The 15,801-nt window shown below is 47.6% G+C and overlaps 1 protein-coding gene across 3 annotated transcripts in view; it reads left to right on the top strand.

Moving 5' to 3' along the window:
* LOC308462905 (trinucleotide repeat-containing gene 18 protein-like) overlaps positions 1-15,801 on the top strand; it is a 124,435-nt gene that overhangs the window by 80,229 nt on the left and 28,405 nt on the right. For all 3 annotated transcript variants that reach the window (XM_080980895.1, XM_080980894.1, XM_080980893.1), the window contains 4 exons: positions 4,388-4,559; positions 5,641-6,007; positions 7,826-8,098; positions 14,358-14,591. In XM_080980895.1, the coding sequence (XP_080837021.1) occupies positions 4,388-4,559; positions 5,641-6,007; positions 7,826-8,098; positions 14,358-14,591 (1,046 nt within the window). The remainder of the gene's footprint in view (positions 1-4,387; positions 4,560-5,640; positions 6,008-7,825; positions 8,099-14,357; positions 14,592-15,801) is intronic.

Below are 15,801 nucleotides of genomic sequence, written 5' to 3'. Positions count from 1 at the left end.
AAGAAGCTGGCAGCGGCGGCAGGTTAGGGGTTAGGGGGCGCACATTACTTGCCTTGCCCCGGGTGCTGACAACCCACGCTACGCCGCTGACGGCCGCATCTGATGTGCACTTAAGTTGCGAGATTTCAAATATACGGGCTTGAAGGCTGGCTGGAACCCCTCAAGCTCAGTGTGGGGACGGCACCCAGCCAGCGCCAAGCCCTGCCGCTCTCCCTCTGGGCCTGGGATGCTCCTGCAAGATCTCACAGGAACTTGGGTGGCTTCTCAAAATCTAGCAGCGGCATCGAATGCTTGCACAGGGTTTCGGTTCCAAGTGTGTGAGTATGCACTGTTTCATACCTTGGTTTGGGAACAGCTTAGTTCCCAAACATTTTGGCTCCTGAACTCCGCAAACCCGGAAGTGACGATTCCGGTTTGCAAACTGTTTTTGGAAGCTGAACGTCCCGCGGGGAGCTTCCTGCAGCCAATCAGAAGCCGCGCTTTGGTTTCCAAACTTTTTGGAAGTCGAACGGACTCCTGGAATGGATTCCGTTTGACTTCCAAGGCACGACTGTATTTGCAGGAGTCTTGGAACTGAAAACACATACGCACCCCGTAAGATGCGATTGCACAATATGCAGAGGACCTGCAACTTACGCTCATCTGTACTTAACATGATTGCAGCTTTGTGAGGATGGTGGTAAAACTAAATAATTGGAGAATGGGGGGACAAAGCTTTTTAAGAGGCTGATAAAACCTTTTATTTCCAGCAAAGAGGTGCGGGGGCTCTGGGGCCCTGTTCAGGGAAGTTTTAATGTGTGACATTTTAATGTATTTTTAATCTTTGTTGGAAGCCGCCCAGAGTGGCTGGGGAAACCCAGCCAGATGGGCGGGGTACAAATAATATATTATTATTATTATTATTATGCAAACATCCCAGAGCCCAGTAAGTGATGTGGAGGGCAAAACCTGCTCTGGACAGGTAGGAATGTCTGTCTGCGTTTCTGGTGGCTTTTATACAATTTTGCCTTTGTGCATGGACCTTGAAGCCGGAACTCCGCCCCCCAATACATGGTGGGTGGACACACCGTGTGCTTTTTTGTGTATATGTGGAGCCCTTGGAACTGAACCCATATCTTGTAAGATAGGGTTGTACGTTATATAAGTTTCCCCTTAGTTTGCAGATGTCCCCTGTGCCCCCTTGCAGCTGAATCTGGCTTGGAAAGCTGCCCCCCCCCCAAAGAAAAGAAACTGCTGGTGGGTCTCAGGATAGCTTCTGTCTCGCAGGCTGGAGCAAAGCATAGCAGGGAGCAAAGGGTTTCTAGACTCCCCAGACATAACTCCACATAACTCCATCCTGATTTCAGACATTGTGACATAGCGATATACATCACAATGTTTGGCTGGTGATAATAATAAAGAACTAATAATAAATTATTATGTATACTCCACCCTTCTTGGTTCAGAAAACTGGGCTCAGGGAGGCTAACAACAAGTTTAAAACACTTAATTGAGGCAACAAAAAACAGCATAAAATACAGTATAAAACGTAACAATACATTCAGAATTCAAAAATCAATTTGGGGGGGGGGGGATCCATCCAATAAACATTAGATGACCACCAGGGCTAGCTGGCTGAATTAGTCCTAATTGGAGGAGGAGACCAGGGGAGAATTAGCTGTGGGATCCCAGAGCGGGTAATCTTCATAAAAAAGGGAGAGGGAGGGAAGGAAGGGGAATAAAAGATCAGGCTAAGTTCAAATTGAAAGCCAGGCGGAATAGCTCTGTCTTACAGGCCCTGCGGAAGGAGGTTAAATCCTGCAGGGTCCTGGTCTCATGGGACAGAGCATTCCACCAGGTCAGAGCCATCACTGAGAAGGCCCTGGCCCTGGCTGAGGATAATATCACAGTGTTGAAAACCAGATATTGCCCAGCTCTACCCATGTGGCCTCAGATCTCCAAGCTGCCACTCTGCCGCTAAATTCCTGGGCCACGGCAGGTTTCGTATGAACATAATCCTGGCCCAGAAATATATATAGTTTGTAGCCATTCTGTGCACATGCAGCAATGGGTACCAAATGCTGAATTAAAACATCTTGAGAATTTATGTACAGAGAGAAAGAGAGAGAGAGAGTCTGTAGATTTTCAGTCTGGAGGTGTGTAAATGCCTGGTGGAATCTTGAAAGTCAGAGCAGGGGTTGTTTGTTCATTTGCAATATTTCTAGACTGCCTTTCAACATCTCGTTGCCTTCCCAATTTCAGTATATGGGGGGGGGGGAGGTGGAGAGCAGAGTCCCCTTGGCCTTCCCCTGTGACTAGCAAAAGCCAAATAAACAGAGAATCAGCTGTTCTCGATGGTGCAAGATTATGATTGTTTCACCAGAGAACTTTTAATTGCCGTTTCAAAGCGCCAAGGACATACTGTCCTGGGAGTGGCTGAACTTAATTACGGATAAGGTCCCTGCAGAATGTCTTGCTGCTCCCTGCTAGCTCAGAACAGAGTTCTGCTGTGCTAAATTTAAGCAGTTGGATTGGAATAACATTTGCAAGAATGTGATTTATTTATTTTCTGCAGAATTTCTTCTGCCTGAGGCACAATTTATTGAATTAGGCTTACCTCTCCTTGGGATTTTTGCTCCCAGGGTGCCCTAAACCAACGCCTCTGGCAGCGCCCCCTGTTCTTTTGCTGCAACAGCTGCCAGCCAGCTCTCTATTGACAAAATAATTGGGGATTCAGGTACGTAGCTATGTTGGTCTGACGCAGTTGAAATATATATAAAAATTGTCCAGTAGCACCTTAGATAAAGGTAAAGGTACCCCTGACTGTTAGGTCCAGTCGTAGACGACTCTGGGGTTGCGTGCTCATCTTGCTAGATTGGCCGAGGGAGCCGCCGTTGTCCGCAGACAGCTTCCGGGTCATGTGGCCAGCATGACTAAGCCGCTTCTGGCGAACCAGAGCAGCGCACGGAAACGCCATTTACCTTCCCGCTGGAGTGGTACCTATTTATCTACTAGCACTTGACGTGCTTTCGAACTGCTAGGTTGGCAGGAGCAGGGACTGAGCAACGGGAGCTCACCCCGTCGCGGGGATTCGAACTGCTGACCTTCTGATCGGCAAGCCCTAGGCTCTGAAGAAGTGTGCCCAAGAGTGGCTGGAAAAAGAAAGAGGCAAAGGATGAAATCAAAATTGCACGCAAGGGCGCCGTTCTGTGTAACAACCACAAAAAGTGCAACAGGCTTTTCTCCACTGGGGATTTCTAAGTAGAGGGGGCACCCCCATCTGTCAGAGATGCTATAGTTGAGGTTCCTGAATTGCAGGGGTTTGGACTCAATGACCCTTCAGGGATACCCCACAACTCTTTATTTACAGTGGTAACTTGATTCTCAAACTTAATCCGTTGCAGAAGTCTGTTCCAAAACCAAAGCGTTCCAAAACCAAGGTGCGTTTTCCCATAGAAGGGAATGCACAACGGATCAATCCGTTCCAGACTTTTAAAAACAACCCCTAAAACAGCAATTTAACATGAATTTTACCATCTAACGAGACCATTGATCCATAAAATGAAAGCAACAATCAATGTACTGTACTGTAAAATAAATAAGGCAACATTGTAGATGATAAAATTTAAAACTACTTTTTTTTCTTACCTGCACTGATGATAGTCGTTGTTTGGATGGGGGGCTTTTATCCATTTCCACAGTCACACAATCCATCAGTCTGTAGCTGCGCTTGGTTCCACACAGTCACAAAAACAAACTAACCGAAAAAGCCTTAAAAACGCAAAATAAATAGCAAAAACAAAAGTGCCAAACTTAATCTGTTCCGGAAGTCCGTTTATCTTCCGAAATGTTCAAAAACCAAGGCGCGGCTTCTGATTGGTGCAGGCGCCTGGAAACAATAGCCGACAGCCGCATTGTACGTTTGGTTTCCAAAAAACGTTTGAAAACCGGGACACTTCTGGGTTTTCGGTGTTTGAGGATCCAGGCATTTGAGAACCAAGGTACCACTTTATATAATTCTATGGCTGTAACAAGACTATATTGACAAGGAGATGATCTTTGCGATCAAGTAAGACAAAATACCATTGCAATTGCAAAGTGTGAATTTCAGCAAGGGTCCAACGCAACTATTCTATGCCTCTAGCCTTTACCTTCCTTTTGCCCTCGACTTTGCAGAAACACAGAGCGACGTCTCCACGACTTCCCATCCTGCCGGAGGTACCGAATGTCGTAAATAACCGCCACGCCTTTGTTTTTAGGAACTCTCTAGCCACAGCCCTCCTGTCACTCTTACTGGTCGCCACCAAAGTGCCAGATCCCAAGGGGGATCTACAGTTTGTCTCCCGTGACCCTGCGAGGGAAGGTAAAGGGAGATCCGGTCACCAACTATTTTCTATCTGGCTTCCAGGCTGAGCAAATCCTTGCTGCTCTCCGAAGACTCTGAGGCTGGCGAAGGAACCAGGAAAAGGCACAGGGGCCTCATCCTTGAAGAAGACGATGCGGAGAGCAGGAGCGGGAAGCTGAGAGGACGGAATCGCAGCTGGGATGAGCAGGACGTGCTGGCAAACTTCTCCAGCGAGGTTGGTAGTTAATATTTTTTATTATTATTTAAACCCCGTCTATCCGTCTCGGTTGCTTCAGCCACTCTGGGTGGCTTCCAGCACATACAACAACAAAAAGTGAAACAATTAAAATTTACAGATTCAGGGCTGCCTTCAGATGTCTTCTAAAAGTCAGATAGTTGTTTATTTCCTTGACATCTGACAAGAGGGCGTTCCACAGGGCGGGTGTCACCACCGAGAAGGCCCTCCGCCTGGTTCCCTGTAACCTCGCTTCTCGCAGTGAGGGAACCGCCAGAAGGCCCTCAGAGCTGGACCTCAGTGTCCGGGCAGAACAATGGGGGTGGAGACGCTCCTTCAGGTATACTGGACTGAGGCCGTTTAGGGTTTTCAATGTCAGCACCAACACTTTGAATTGTGCACGGAAACCTACTGGGAGCCAATGTAGGTCTTTCAGGACCGGTCTTGGTGGCCACGCCCAGTCACCAGTCTAGCTGCCACATTCTGGATTAGTTGCAGTTTCTGGGTCACCTTCAAAGGTAGCCCCACATAGAGCGCATTGCAGTAGTCCAAGCGGGAGATAACTAGAGCATGCACCACTCTGGCGAGAAAGTCCGCTGGCAGGTAAGGTCTCAGCCAGCGTACCAGATGGAGCTGGGAGACAGTTGCCCTGGACACAGAATTGACCTGCGCCTCCATGGACAGCAGTGAGTCCAAAAATGTCTCCCAGGCTGCGCACCTGGTCCTTCAGGGGCACAGTTACCCCATTCAGGACCAGGGAAGACAAGGCTCCTTGCTGACTATTACCCATCTTCCCTGGCGAAGTGTAGATGTTCTCAGGCCATGTGGGTTTTTGGGTGAGGTCCAGTAGGAGTGGCAGGTGCCATGCAAGAGCCATGCCCAAGTACATGCCCCAGAATTCCTCATGATGCTCTTTTGTCCCATGAACGACATCTAAGGGTTCCTCTGTGAGGAAAGTTCTGCCCCGAAGGCAGAAAGTTCAAAAGTCACCTCAGTGTAGTCAGAAGGGCCAAACCGGAGACGTCTGTGCCACGAATTCACCCGTGTCCCGTTCGTTGCCTTTCCTCCTTTCTTTCGCCAGCTAAAGATTAAGAAGAAGAAGCTGGCGTCCGAGCAGGAGCAGCTGGTGAGCAAGCTTGACAAAGCGCTCTCCCTCGGCAGACACAGCAAGCTGAAATCCCCTTTTAAGTTTGCTGACGGCTCGGCGGGGAGGCCGAGAAATGGCGGCTGTTACGGCGGCAGATACGCGTCTCCCCACGAGCCCTCGCTGGGCAGGGACGAGAAGAGGAGCTTGGCTGAAACGCTGAGCTACTCGCTGAAAGACCCCAAAGAAGGTAAAAACAAAATGGCTGCCAAAATGAAGAAGATGGAGGTGGGGCTAAAGCTCAAGGGTCACCTGAAGGCATCCATTTCCCCCACAATATCCGAAGCTAGCAGTTATTCGTACAGTAAGTAACTTGGCTATTTCTGCTCTTCCTCAGCTGTTGCGTTTCTGATGGGCTTTGCAAAGGTTTAATCCTGCTTCATCCAACCTGCTGCCCTCTGGATGTTTTTGGACGGCCGCCCCCTTAATCCATGATGGCCGGGGCTGATGGGAGCTGGAGTCCGTCAGCCTTTGGAGGGCACCAGGCTGGGGAATATTGGTTCAAATTCTCTAGGCTCATTGTGGCAGTGACGGAGCCCTGCTTCACCACGGGGGTGGGGGCAAATAGATCGAGGGACGATCAGACCAGAAGGATCTTAGAAAGCAGTTCCATCAGGATGTCCAATGGATTTCCGTTCAGCATTTGCCACACTGGAGAGAACTGTGAAGGGCGATCGGCCGCCATCTTGCCTCTGGATCTCCACTAATTGGGATCTGTGGTGAGAGACAAAGGCTGCTTTCCATCTCTGCCTGTGTGCTTCTCAGAGCATGGTGGCGAGGGCGAGAGAGATCTTTAGGCTGATCCCACAATCCGTGCCGCATGGCTTGCCTCTTCTGCTGCGGCGAGGGACCAACGGCTCTCCAAATGTCATTGGACTCCAGTTCCCAGCAGCTCCAGCCACGCAGGGCCCAACAGTGACACGACAAAAATTTAAGGAATGATGCCCGGCAAGGAGAAAGAGGACTAGGAACCAATTTTCTCTGTCTCTCATAACCCTAAAACATTCAATGAAGCTGAACGTTGGAAGTCTTTCCTCATGCAGTACAGTTAAACTGTGGAACTCCTTCCCACAGGACGCAGGGATGGCCACCAATTTGGACAGCTTTAGAAGTGGATCGGACAAATTCATGGAGGGGAGAGGGCTCTTGATGGCTACCAGCCACTGGCTGGAAACCACAGGAGGGGAGAGTTGTTCTTGTGCTCGGACCCTGATTGCAGGTTTCCCACAGGGACCTGCTTCACCGCTGTGAGAACAGGATTCTGGACGAGATGGGCCAGGGTCTTGCTCCAGCCGGGTCTTCTGACGTTCTTCATATTGAGAGATGGTGGCCGTTGGAGTCCCACAATGTCCGCAGGGCCATGAATTCCCGATTGCTGCCCTTTTGAATTCTGTAGACTCTTCTTCTACAGCAGAACCTTGGTTGTTGAACGTAATCCCTTCAGAAGACCAAAAAAAAAAAAATGGAGAAACACACATTGGAAGCCGTTTGACTTCTGAACATAGTTCGAAAATGGAAGCATTCACTTCTGGATTGTCGGTGTTCGGCTTCCGAAGCACTCAACAGCCGAGGTTCCGCTGTATAGGTGAAGGAGAAGTTCCTTGCTTACAAATATACTGCCTAAACATTCATACATTGCTGGTTTGGGGCAGTTTCCTCTTCGAACTGTCTGAATCCCACACTATTCCAGTACCGCCACGTGAATTGTTTGAGAAAATGGCACATTGTCTCCCCATATCGGCGCCATCGACCACCATTTGCACGTGAAAGAACCATGCAGTGTCCCCACGTGGTGGTTTTTTACAGAAATTACTAGAACGATGTGGGATACAGTTGTGTGTAGCATCAATACAACTCCCTCAGCAATCTAGGAGCCAAGCGTTGGTCCTGAAGAACATTTTGCTTCACACCCGCAACAGATAGGTAGTCAAGGTTCTCCTTGCCTTCTCCAATGGTGTGCAGCCAAATGGAAGCGAGGAATAATAATTTTACTATTTATACCTCGCCCGTCTGTCTGGGATGCCCCAGCCAATCAGGGCGGCTGGTGGGTTCCTTCTCCCTCTGCAAATTATTCTGTCACCTTGTTTTGAACACCCCACCAAATTAATTACGTTGGCTGCAGATACAGACTCTGAGGAAGACGACGGATCCCTGAAGGACGAGTGGTCTTCTCACGGCTCCAGAACGAGACCCCCCAGCCTGTACGGTGTGGTGGCCCCCACGAGCGGCCGGACGGCCGGAGGAGGCCTCAGGGCGGCAGCCAAGAAAGGCATCTGTGCCGCCAGGACTCTCAAATCTAAACTGGCTGCCACGGCAAGCAGGAAGCCGCAGTTTTGCTTGCTGCCCGGAGAGGGGTCTTCCTTCAGTGATTCTTCAGAGGACTCGTTCGATCAAGGTTACTAGATTATAAAACCAAACAAAGCGTCGGTGTTTGAGTGAATGAGGGGCGTGTTGGCAGCAGGGAGAGGGGCTCCGGCTGACCATCTTGGTCCTCATGGTGCTTTTGTTGGTATTTTCTTTTGCAAAACAACAACATCTGCTTTTGCCACTAGCTCTTATTATTATTATTATTACAGTGGTACCTTGGTTCTCAAACTTAATCCATTCTGGAAGTCCGTTCCAAAACCAAAGCGTTCCAAAACCAAGGCGCTCTTTCCCATAGAAATGAATGCAAAATGTGTTAATCCGTTCCAGACTTTTAAAAGCAACCCCTAAAACAGTGATTGAACATGAATTTTACTGTCTAACGAGACCATGGATCCATAAAATGAAAGCAATAAACAATGTACTGCAGTCACACAATCAGTAGCTGAACCGGGTTCCACACTGTCACAAAAATAAAAAAGAGCCGCAAAAACAAACAAACATGCAAAATAAATAGCAAAAACAGACAGACCTCAGCGTAACACTCAAAATGGAAGTGCAGCACTCAAAATGGAGCACGTTCGGCTTCTGAAAAAAGTTCGCAAACCGGAACACTTACTTCCGGGTTTGCAGCGTTCGGGTTCCAAGTTGTTTGAGTACCAAGGAGTTTGAGAACCAAGGTACCCCTGTATTTTATTACTGACTCGCTCTTCTAAGAGCTCTAAGATCCCTTGGAGCATTTAGCCTTTGCTGTCCATCCCGACCCTTCCCAAATCTGTTCCTTTCCTTTTTTTTAACCCTCCATCTCTTGCCGCCATCGCTGTTGTTGTATGTGGTTCTTTGCTTTTTTTTGCATGTGTTAGAGGTCTTGGGAGGAGGTTTGTAACTTAGATGCCACGTTGTGTGGGAGTGCCCCCTCGATGTCTGTACTGCAATTTGGTACCAAGCTTTCTATTAAAAGTATCCAGTTTGTATTTAACTAAACCAGTCTGCCTCGTCTCTCTTGCTGCATCTCTCGCTAGTGGGGGTTTTTTTTTTAGCTTGCTGCTTCTTCGCCCCATTCCGCTGTCCCTTCATCGCTCCCGATGTCTTAGCACCAAAGAAAAAGAGAGAATTAACAAAATTGTGGCGTTCTTTGTATTATTCAAATATCCCTGGCTTGCAGATTCTCTGAAGGTGCTTTGTTTTCCAGGAGGAAAAGCACATTATGCATCAATCTCTCCCCCCCCCCCCGACTCCAAAACACAGCTTGTCATGTTCGGCACAGATTATTCCACAGTGGGCTGTTTCCCCAGCCCCCCCCCCCCCGCAAATTCACTTTTATAAAGGAAGAAAGACGTAGCTTGGGAAAAGAAAAAAGGAATGATTAAGCTTAGTAATTTTTGCTTCTAAAAATGGCTTAATTCTATAAAATGAAACCGATTTTTCTTTGTCAGTTCCAATTGGGCTCTAATAATTTTAAGGCTTCCCTCCACCCCTATTAATTCTGCTTTTTAAAAATTAAATAAATAAAGCAGGTTATGAATATTTCAGACCTTGCAACAAATGTGCAAGAGCAAAGGAATTACTTAATATGAGATCAGTGTAGAGGGAGAGATCTGAATGCAAGGCCTTGGGGGGGAAACAGCAATTTTATTAGTGCCCTTTGCCCCTTGGCAAAGAGGGAGGGAGAAGGAAGGAAGGAAAGAAAGAAAGAAAGAGAAAAAGGGGTGAAAGGAGAAATGTTTGGGACTAGGCTGCTAGACCACAAGGGTCCCTGCTCCCTCTTCTTCCCGATTTTAGAGCGACTGATTCAATAATTGTAACGGGGAAAGGTCATTGGAGAGACACCTCAATTTTGGATCCCGCAAAGACCAGCAAGAGGGAAGAGGGAGATGTAGAATGCAGCTGTTACCTTCAAAGTAAAGACTTTATCTGATGAGCTGGGTTCAAATCCTACTTGTGGTCACAGAAGGACTATTTTTGGCGCTGGATCTTCCTTTTAATCCTGTTCTGCTGCCTCCCCCCACCCTAGCTGTCAATGTTTCCCTTTTTTTTAAGGGAAATTCCCTTATTCCGAATAGGATTCCTCGCAAGAAAAGGGAAAAGCTGACAGCCATGACCCCCACCCTCAATCCAAGTTTGCTCACTTCTGGAACAGAAAACTATAAAATGGGGTTGCAGAAACATGAAATCAGTGGCAGCGTTGAAGAACCATAATAATTTTTTTTTTAAAAGCAATTGAGAGAAAAGATGGAACCCGAGGGGGAGGGCTTTCCAGTAAAGATATCTAACATAACTTCTATTAAGCTGCAATCCTGTGCACACTTACCTGAAAGTAAACACCACTGACTACAAGGGGAATGGCTTTTAAGTAAGTGTGCCTTGGCTCGCGCTGTAAATGTTCCTTCCTGTTCCGTAGTTTAGCACTAGCCCGCCTCCTTGCCCCATAAGCTGTATTTTCAAGGCTTTTTAAAGTAAACCTCAAACCCTGAAGAAATCTATTCCCTCCTTTAAAAAAAGAAGTAAATTTTGCTTAATCTTTGCTCTGGAGGATCAAATAGAGAATTTGCTCTAAAGCAGGCATCACCCAAACTTGGCCCTCCAGATGTTTTGGGACTACAACTCCCATCATCCCTAGCTAACAGGACCAGCGGTCAGGGATTATGGGAGTTGTAGTCCCAAAACATCTGGAGGGCCGAGTTTGGGGGTGGCTGCTCTATAGTGTCAAAAAAATAATAATTCCCTGTTTTCCTTTTACTTCTTTGCCCCCAAACGTCTTCCCGGCTAGGGTTTTGGGGGGAACGAGAGATGAAGAGACAGGACTCCTCGCCACCACCAAAATAACAACAATAATAAAAATTAGGTGTTTGTTCAGTGATGAAAACAGAACTCTGGAAATGTGCATTATTGGCGTAATCTTGGTGGGGAGGGGAGGGAGGGAGGGAGGGAAGAGCGCTTTACGACGAGGGATATTTGGGTAGCGGCGTTTCTAATGGCTTTCCCTGATTTTACTAAACCATGAATTAACCTCAGCTTTTCTAGCATTGCTCGCTTTCTCCTTGCAGCCCCTCTGCCCCTGACCCCTCCCCATGATGCTTTCCATGTCTGTGTCGGTCCTTCGCGTTTGTTCTCGCGCTCCGCTCAAGAGGCAAAGCGATTGGCTTGGAGCAGGGCAGGCACTCTGCAGCGAAAGGTCCCTAAACCTTGTTATGTAGGTAGGCAAAAAACGCTTTTGTTCCCCCCTTTTGACGTCCTCTTTGAACCTCGGCAGCCTCGTGGTCTTTTCAGTTTTCGATGACAAAAACGCTGAAATTTTCTGGTTCCCCCTCCCGGTCCTTCTCTTCCATAAAAAGTTAAGCGTGCCCATTTCGATTGCCGCAAGGAACTTTTGCGAACAGCCAGCTGTTTCTTGCTGAGGGCTCCAGAAAAAACGACAATTATCGGGGGGTGGGTTATTATCTGTTGCGAACGTTTCCGCCCGAGGCAACGTGAGAATGGAGAAAGTTTTTCGGGAACAAAGGATATCCCTCGAGGGAAAACACGAGACCTCCTTTGCCGGCCTCGTTTTCTACGCCCCTCGGAAGTTTCCTACTTACCCAACGCACAAAAATTGAGTGAGGATTTCTGCTTCCCCGCCCTTTGAACGAGAAGTAGGCCGCTGCCCTAAAAAAAGATGAACTCCAGTTGCGCCGACTTCTTTGCTTGGAAAGTGGGTCGGTGTCTGCAAGGCGGAAACTCAGCTTCTGGCAGAGGAGCTCTGTGGCCGTGTTTGCATGTCACAACAGAATCACAGAATTGTGGAGGTGGAAGAGACACCAAGGGTCATCTAGCCCACCCCGCTGCGGAACTCAAACCCATGACCCAATGAGCTTCATTATGGCCAAATAGGGGAGATTTGAACCCAGGCCCTAGTCTGACCCTCTAACCTCCGCACCACACTTGCCTGTAATTATCACCGTATTTTTCGCTCTATAAGATGCACCAGACCACAAGACACACCTAGTTTTTGGAGGAGGAAAACAAGAAAAAAAATATTCTGAATCTCAGAAGCCAGAACAGCAAGAGGGATCGCTGCGCAGTGAAAGCAGCAATCCCATTTGCTGTTCTGGCTTCTGGGATAGCTGCGCAGCCTGCATTCGCTCCATAAGACGCACACACATTTCCCCTTACGTTTTAGGAGGGAAAAAGTGAGTCTTATAGAGCAAAAAATACGGTATATTATAGTAAATATTGCGTCACTCCTAGAGACAAAATAATAATAGCAATGCCACCATCTGAAAGAGTTAATAATATAATAACAGTGATGATTGATTATTATTATTATTATTATTGTCGCTGATGGGAAGTCTATTTCTGGAGTCGGCAGTATGTAAACGCAAATGGAAAAATAACTGAGGCTTGTTATGCCTTCTGCAAATGCGTGTAAGACTCTGAAAGGAAAACCCCAAAGTTACTGGAATTTGGACCGGCCAATTTAAAACCAGATGTGGAGGACCCCATAGCTGTCTAACGTCTGCCTGCACTTAGCCAGCTTTGTACACTGCAAGTCTGCTTGGCTCTGTGATGAAACCGTCCTGTCTTTGCTGCGATATCGATGCCAAATTAATCTTCCGTGTGCATTGCTCGCCCTCCGCTCCCCCCATCCCGCACCCCTTGTTGCATTTATGTGGTGACTTAACAAATGTCTGTCTGTTGCTTGGTCAAACTTTCGCTTCCCTTATTTTTGCTGCTCTGTCGGGGGGGCTATCAAAAGCAGATTTTGGTCGTGATGGTACCGCAAAAAAAGGCGTCCTCCTAATCTCATTAACGAGGGTGACTTTTAGCACATCTATGTGTTACATTGACTTTTAGCTTATCTTACACCGGCTCTTAGCTACCCTGAGGATCCTTTTTGGGATACGATGCTGTCGGCCACTTGCTGGAGATGCTGTAGCTGTGGGTTGGGATAGATGGCCTTTGGGGGTTCCCTTTCCAGCGCTGGTTTCTATTTTAGAATGCGAATGTGGGGTGTAAATAACAAAAATAGATCAACGTCCAGGATACTTCCATAAAGTTTTGGGTCACTCACTCAGCAATCCAGTGTGTGTGTGTGTGTGTGTGTGTGTAGATAAGCCTTACTAAAATAAACTCCCAGTTTGTATCATTTGAAATCCACACTAAGCGAGCAGTTTTGGAGGTGCAGCTGTCCTGTAAGCTTTTGGCAGCAGCTAAGAAACTCAACGCAGGTCACTCACAACTTGCGCAGCGGTTAAAATTTAAATCACTAGTCATTAAGACTTGATTTAAATCATTGTTATTTTTTTTTTTACAGAAAGACTTGTTCTTGCTGGTATAATCTTAATATTTACAACCGGATGAAGGTTTCATTTTTGGAATAATAAATTTTCAGAGTAGTTTTTACAGTTCTGTCAAAAATTACTGATGTGGTTATACTATTAGAAATACATAGACCGATAATTATGAAATTATTGCGAGGTTTAATAAGTTAGCTGTTTCTGTTTGGACAATCTTTTCTGCTGCACTTTATTGGAAGGAGAAAAATAATCATTAACAACAATGTAAACAATTTATTTAACTGAAACAATAACATTATAGCATATGTATCCATGTTTGTTAACTGATACGGTTAAAGAATAATTAAATTCATGGGGGGAGGGCAGTGTTAGCCCAGAGTTGTTGGCCTTCTCTAGCCCTATAACTCCTCGCGAGTCTCCTCTCTCTACTGAGCCCCTCTTCTACCAAATAATGATGATGATGATGATGATGATGATAATAATAATAATAATAATAATAATAATAATTTATTTATATCCCGCCCATCTGTCTGGGCTTCCCCAGCCACTCTGGGCGACTTCCAACAAAATATTAAAATACAGTAATAGGTGGGCAGTTTTGGGGAAATGGCCTCTGGGCCGAAGTGGTGAGCCAAAATTGGCCTGAGGTCTTAGAGGTCCTTCGCTCTGTTCTGTAAATCTCACTGATTCAAGGATGGAGCCTGGGCAAAAGGGGGGCCAGGTGATCTGCATTTCTGCCCCCATACACCTACCCATTCCTCAAACCTCGCGTTTCTCAAAATTGGGTCTTGTTGGACTACAACTCCCACCATCCCTAGCCAGCAGAACCAGCTGCCAGGGATGATGGGAACCGCAGTCCAAAAGGAGCCGGCAATGCAGAGACAACAACCCAAAGCTGAACCTTGTTTGGGCTGAGAGCTTGCAAGATGCGTTGCTGCTGTGATCAGCTGAGAGAGAGAGGCTGCTTGGCTGCGCCACGCTTCAGATTCGTAACGCCATCTTGTCTCCTACCAGATTCCAGCTCGGAAGAGGAGGAGGAGGAGGAAGAGGAGGAGGAAGCGGGGGACTATGGAGTGGGGAACAGCGGCAGGCTTTCGTCCCCCGCCTTGGATGAGAGCGGCTTGGGGCTTCTGGCGAGGTTTGCGGCCAGCGCCCTCCCCAGCCCCATCATCCCACCCTCTCTTTCCATCGTCCAGCTGGAAGCCAAGCAGAAAGCCAAGAAGAAGGAAGAGAGGCAGAGCTTGATGGGTGAGTTTGCATCGATGGGTCAGGCTCAGTTCTGGCGCTCCGAACTAATCCCCGCGCTCTGCAGACGCTCAGAGGCACCGCATTCTTCAGCTCTAAGCGTCTGTATGTCTTTTGCACTGCACTCTAGGTGTTGGCTTCAGGTTCCTAGGAGACGGGTATCCCCAAACTCGACCCTTCAGATGTTTTGGGACTACAATTCCCATCATCCCTGACCGCTGCTCCTGTTAGCTAGGGATGATGGGAGTTGTAGTCCCAAAAACATCTGGAGGGCCGAGTTTGGGGATGCCTGCTAGGAGAACACAAAACAGAACCCACAAGTTTAAAATTTGTTCTTCCTCCAATCTGGATGATGATGATGATGATGATGATAATAATAATAATAATAATAATAATAATAATAATAATAATAATTTATTTATACCCTGCCCATCTGGCTGGGTTTCCCCAGCCACTCTGGGAGGCTCCCAACAGAATATTTAAAACCATGATAAAACATCAAACATTAAAAACTTCCCTAAACAGGGCTGCCTTCAGATGTCTTCTAAAAGTCAGATAGTTGTTGATTTCCTTGACATCTGATGGGAGGGCATTCCACAGGGCGGGTGCCACCACCGAGAAGGCCCTCTGCCTGGTTCCCAGCAACCTCACTTCTCACAGTGAGGGAACCACCAGAAGGCCCTCGGAGCTGGACCTCAGAGTCAGGGCCGAACGATGGGGGTGGAGACGCTCCTTCAGGTCTACTGGGCCAAGGCCATTTAGGGCTTTCAAGATCAGCACCAACACTTTGAATTGTGCTCAGAAACGTACTGGGAGCCAATGTAGGTCTTTAAGGACCGGTGTTGTGTGGTTTCGGTGGCCGCTTCCAGTCACCAGTCTAGCTGCCGCATTCTGGATTAGTTGTAGTTTCTGACTCACCTTCAAAGGTAGCCCCACGTAGAGCGCAATGCAGTAGTCCAAGCGGGAGATAACTAGAGCATGCACCACGCTGGCGAGAAAGTCCGCTGGCAGGTGGGGTCTCAGCCTACGTACCAGATGGAGCTGGTAGGCAGCTGCCCTGGACACAGAATTGACCTGCGCCTACATGGACAGCTGTGGGTCCAAATTGACTCCCAGGCTGCACACTTGGTCCTTCGGTGGTACAGTTGTCCCATTCAGGACTGGGGAGTCCTCCATACCTGCCCACCTCCTGTCCCCCCAAAACAGTACTTCT

This window comes from Podarcis pityusensis (assembly GCF_964106645.2).
Source record: "Podarcis pityusensis genome assembly, chromosome: 14".
NCBI lineage: Eukaryota > Metazoa > Chordata > Lepidosauria > Squamata > Lacertidae > Podarcis > Podarcis pityusensis.
The sequence above is the reverse complement of the archived record's forward strand: the minus strand, read 5'-3'. Positions and strand labels throughout refer to the sequence as shown.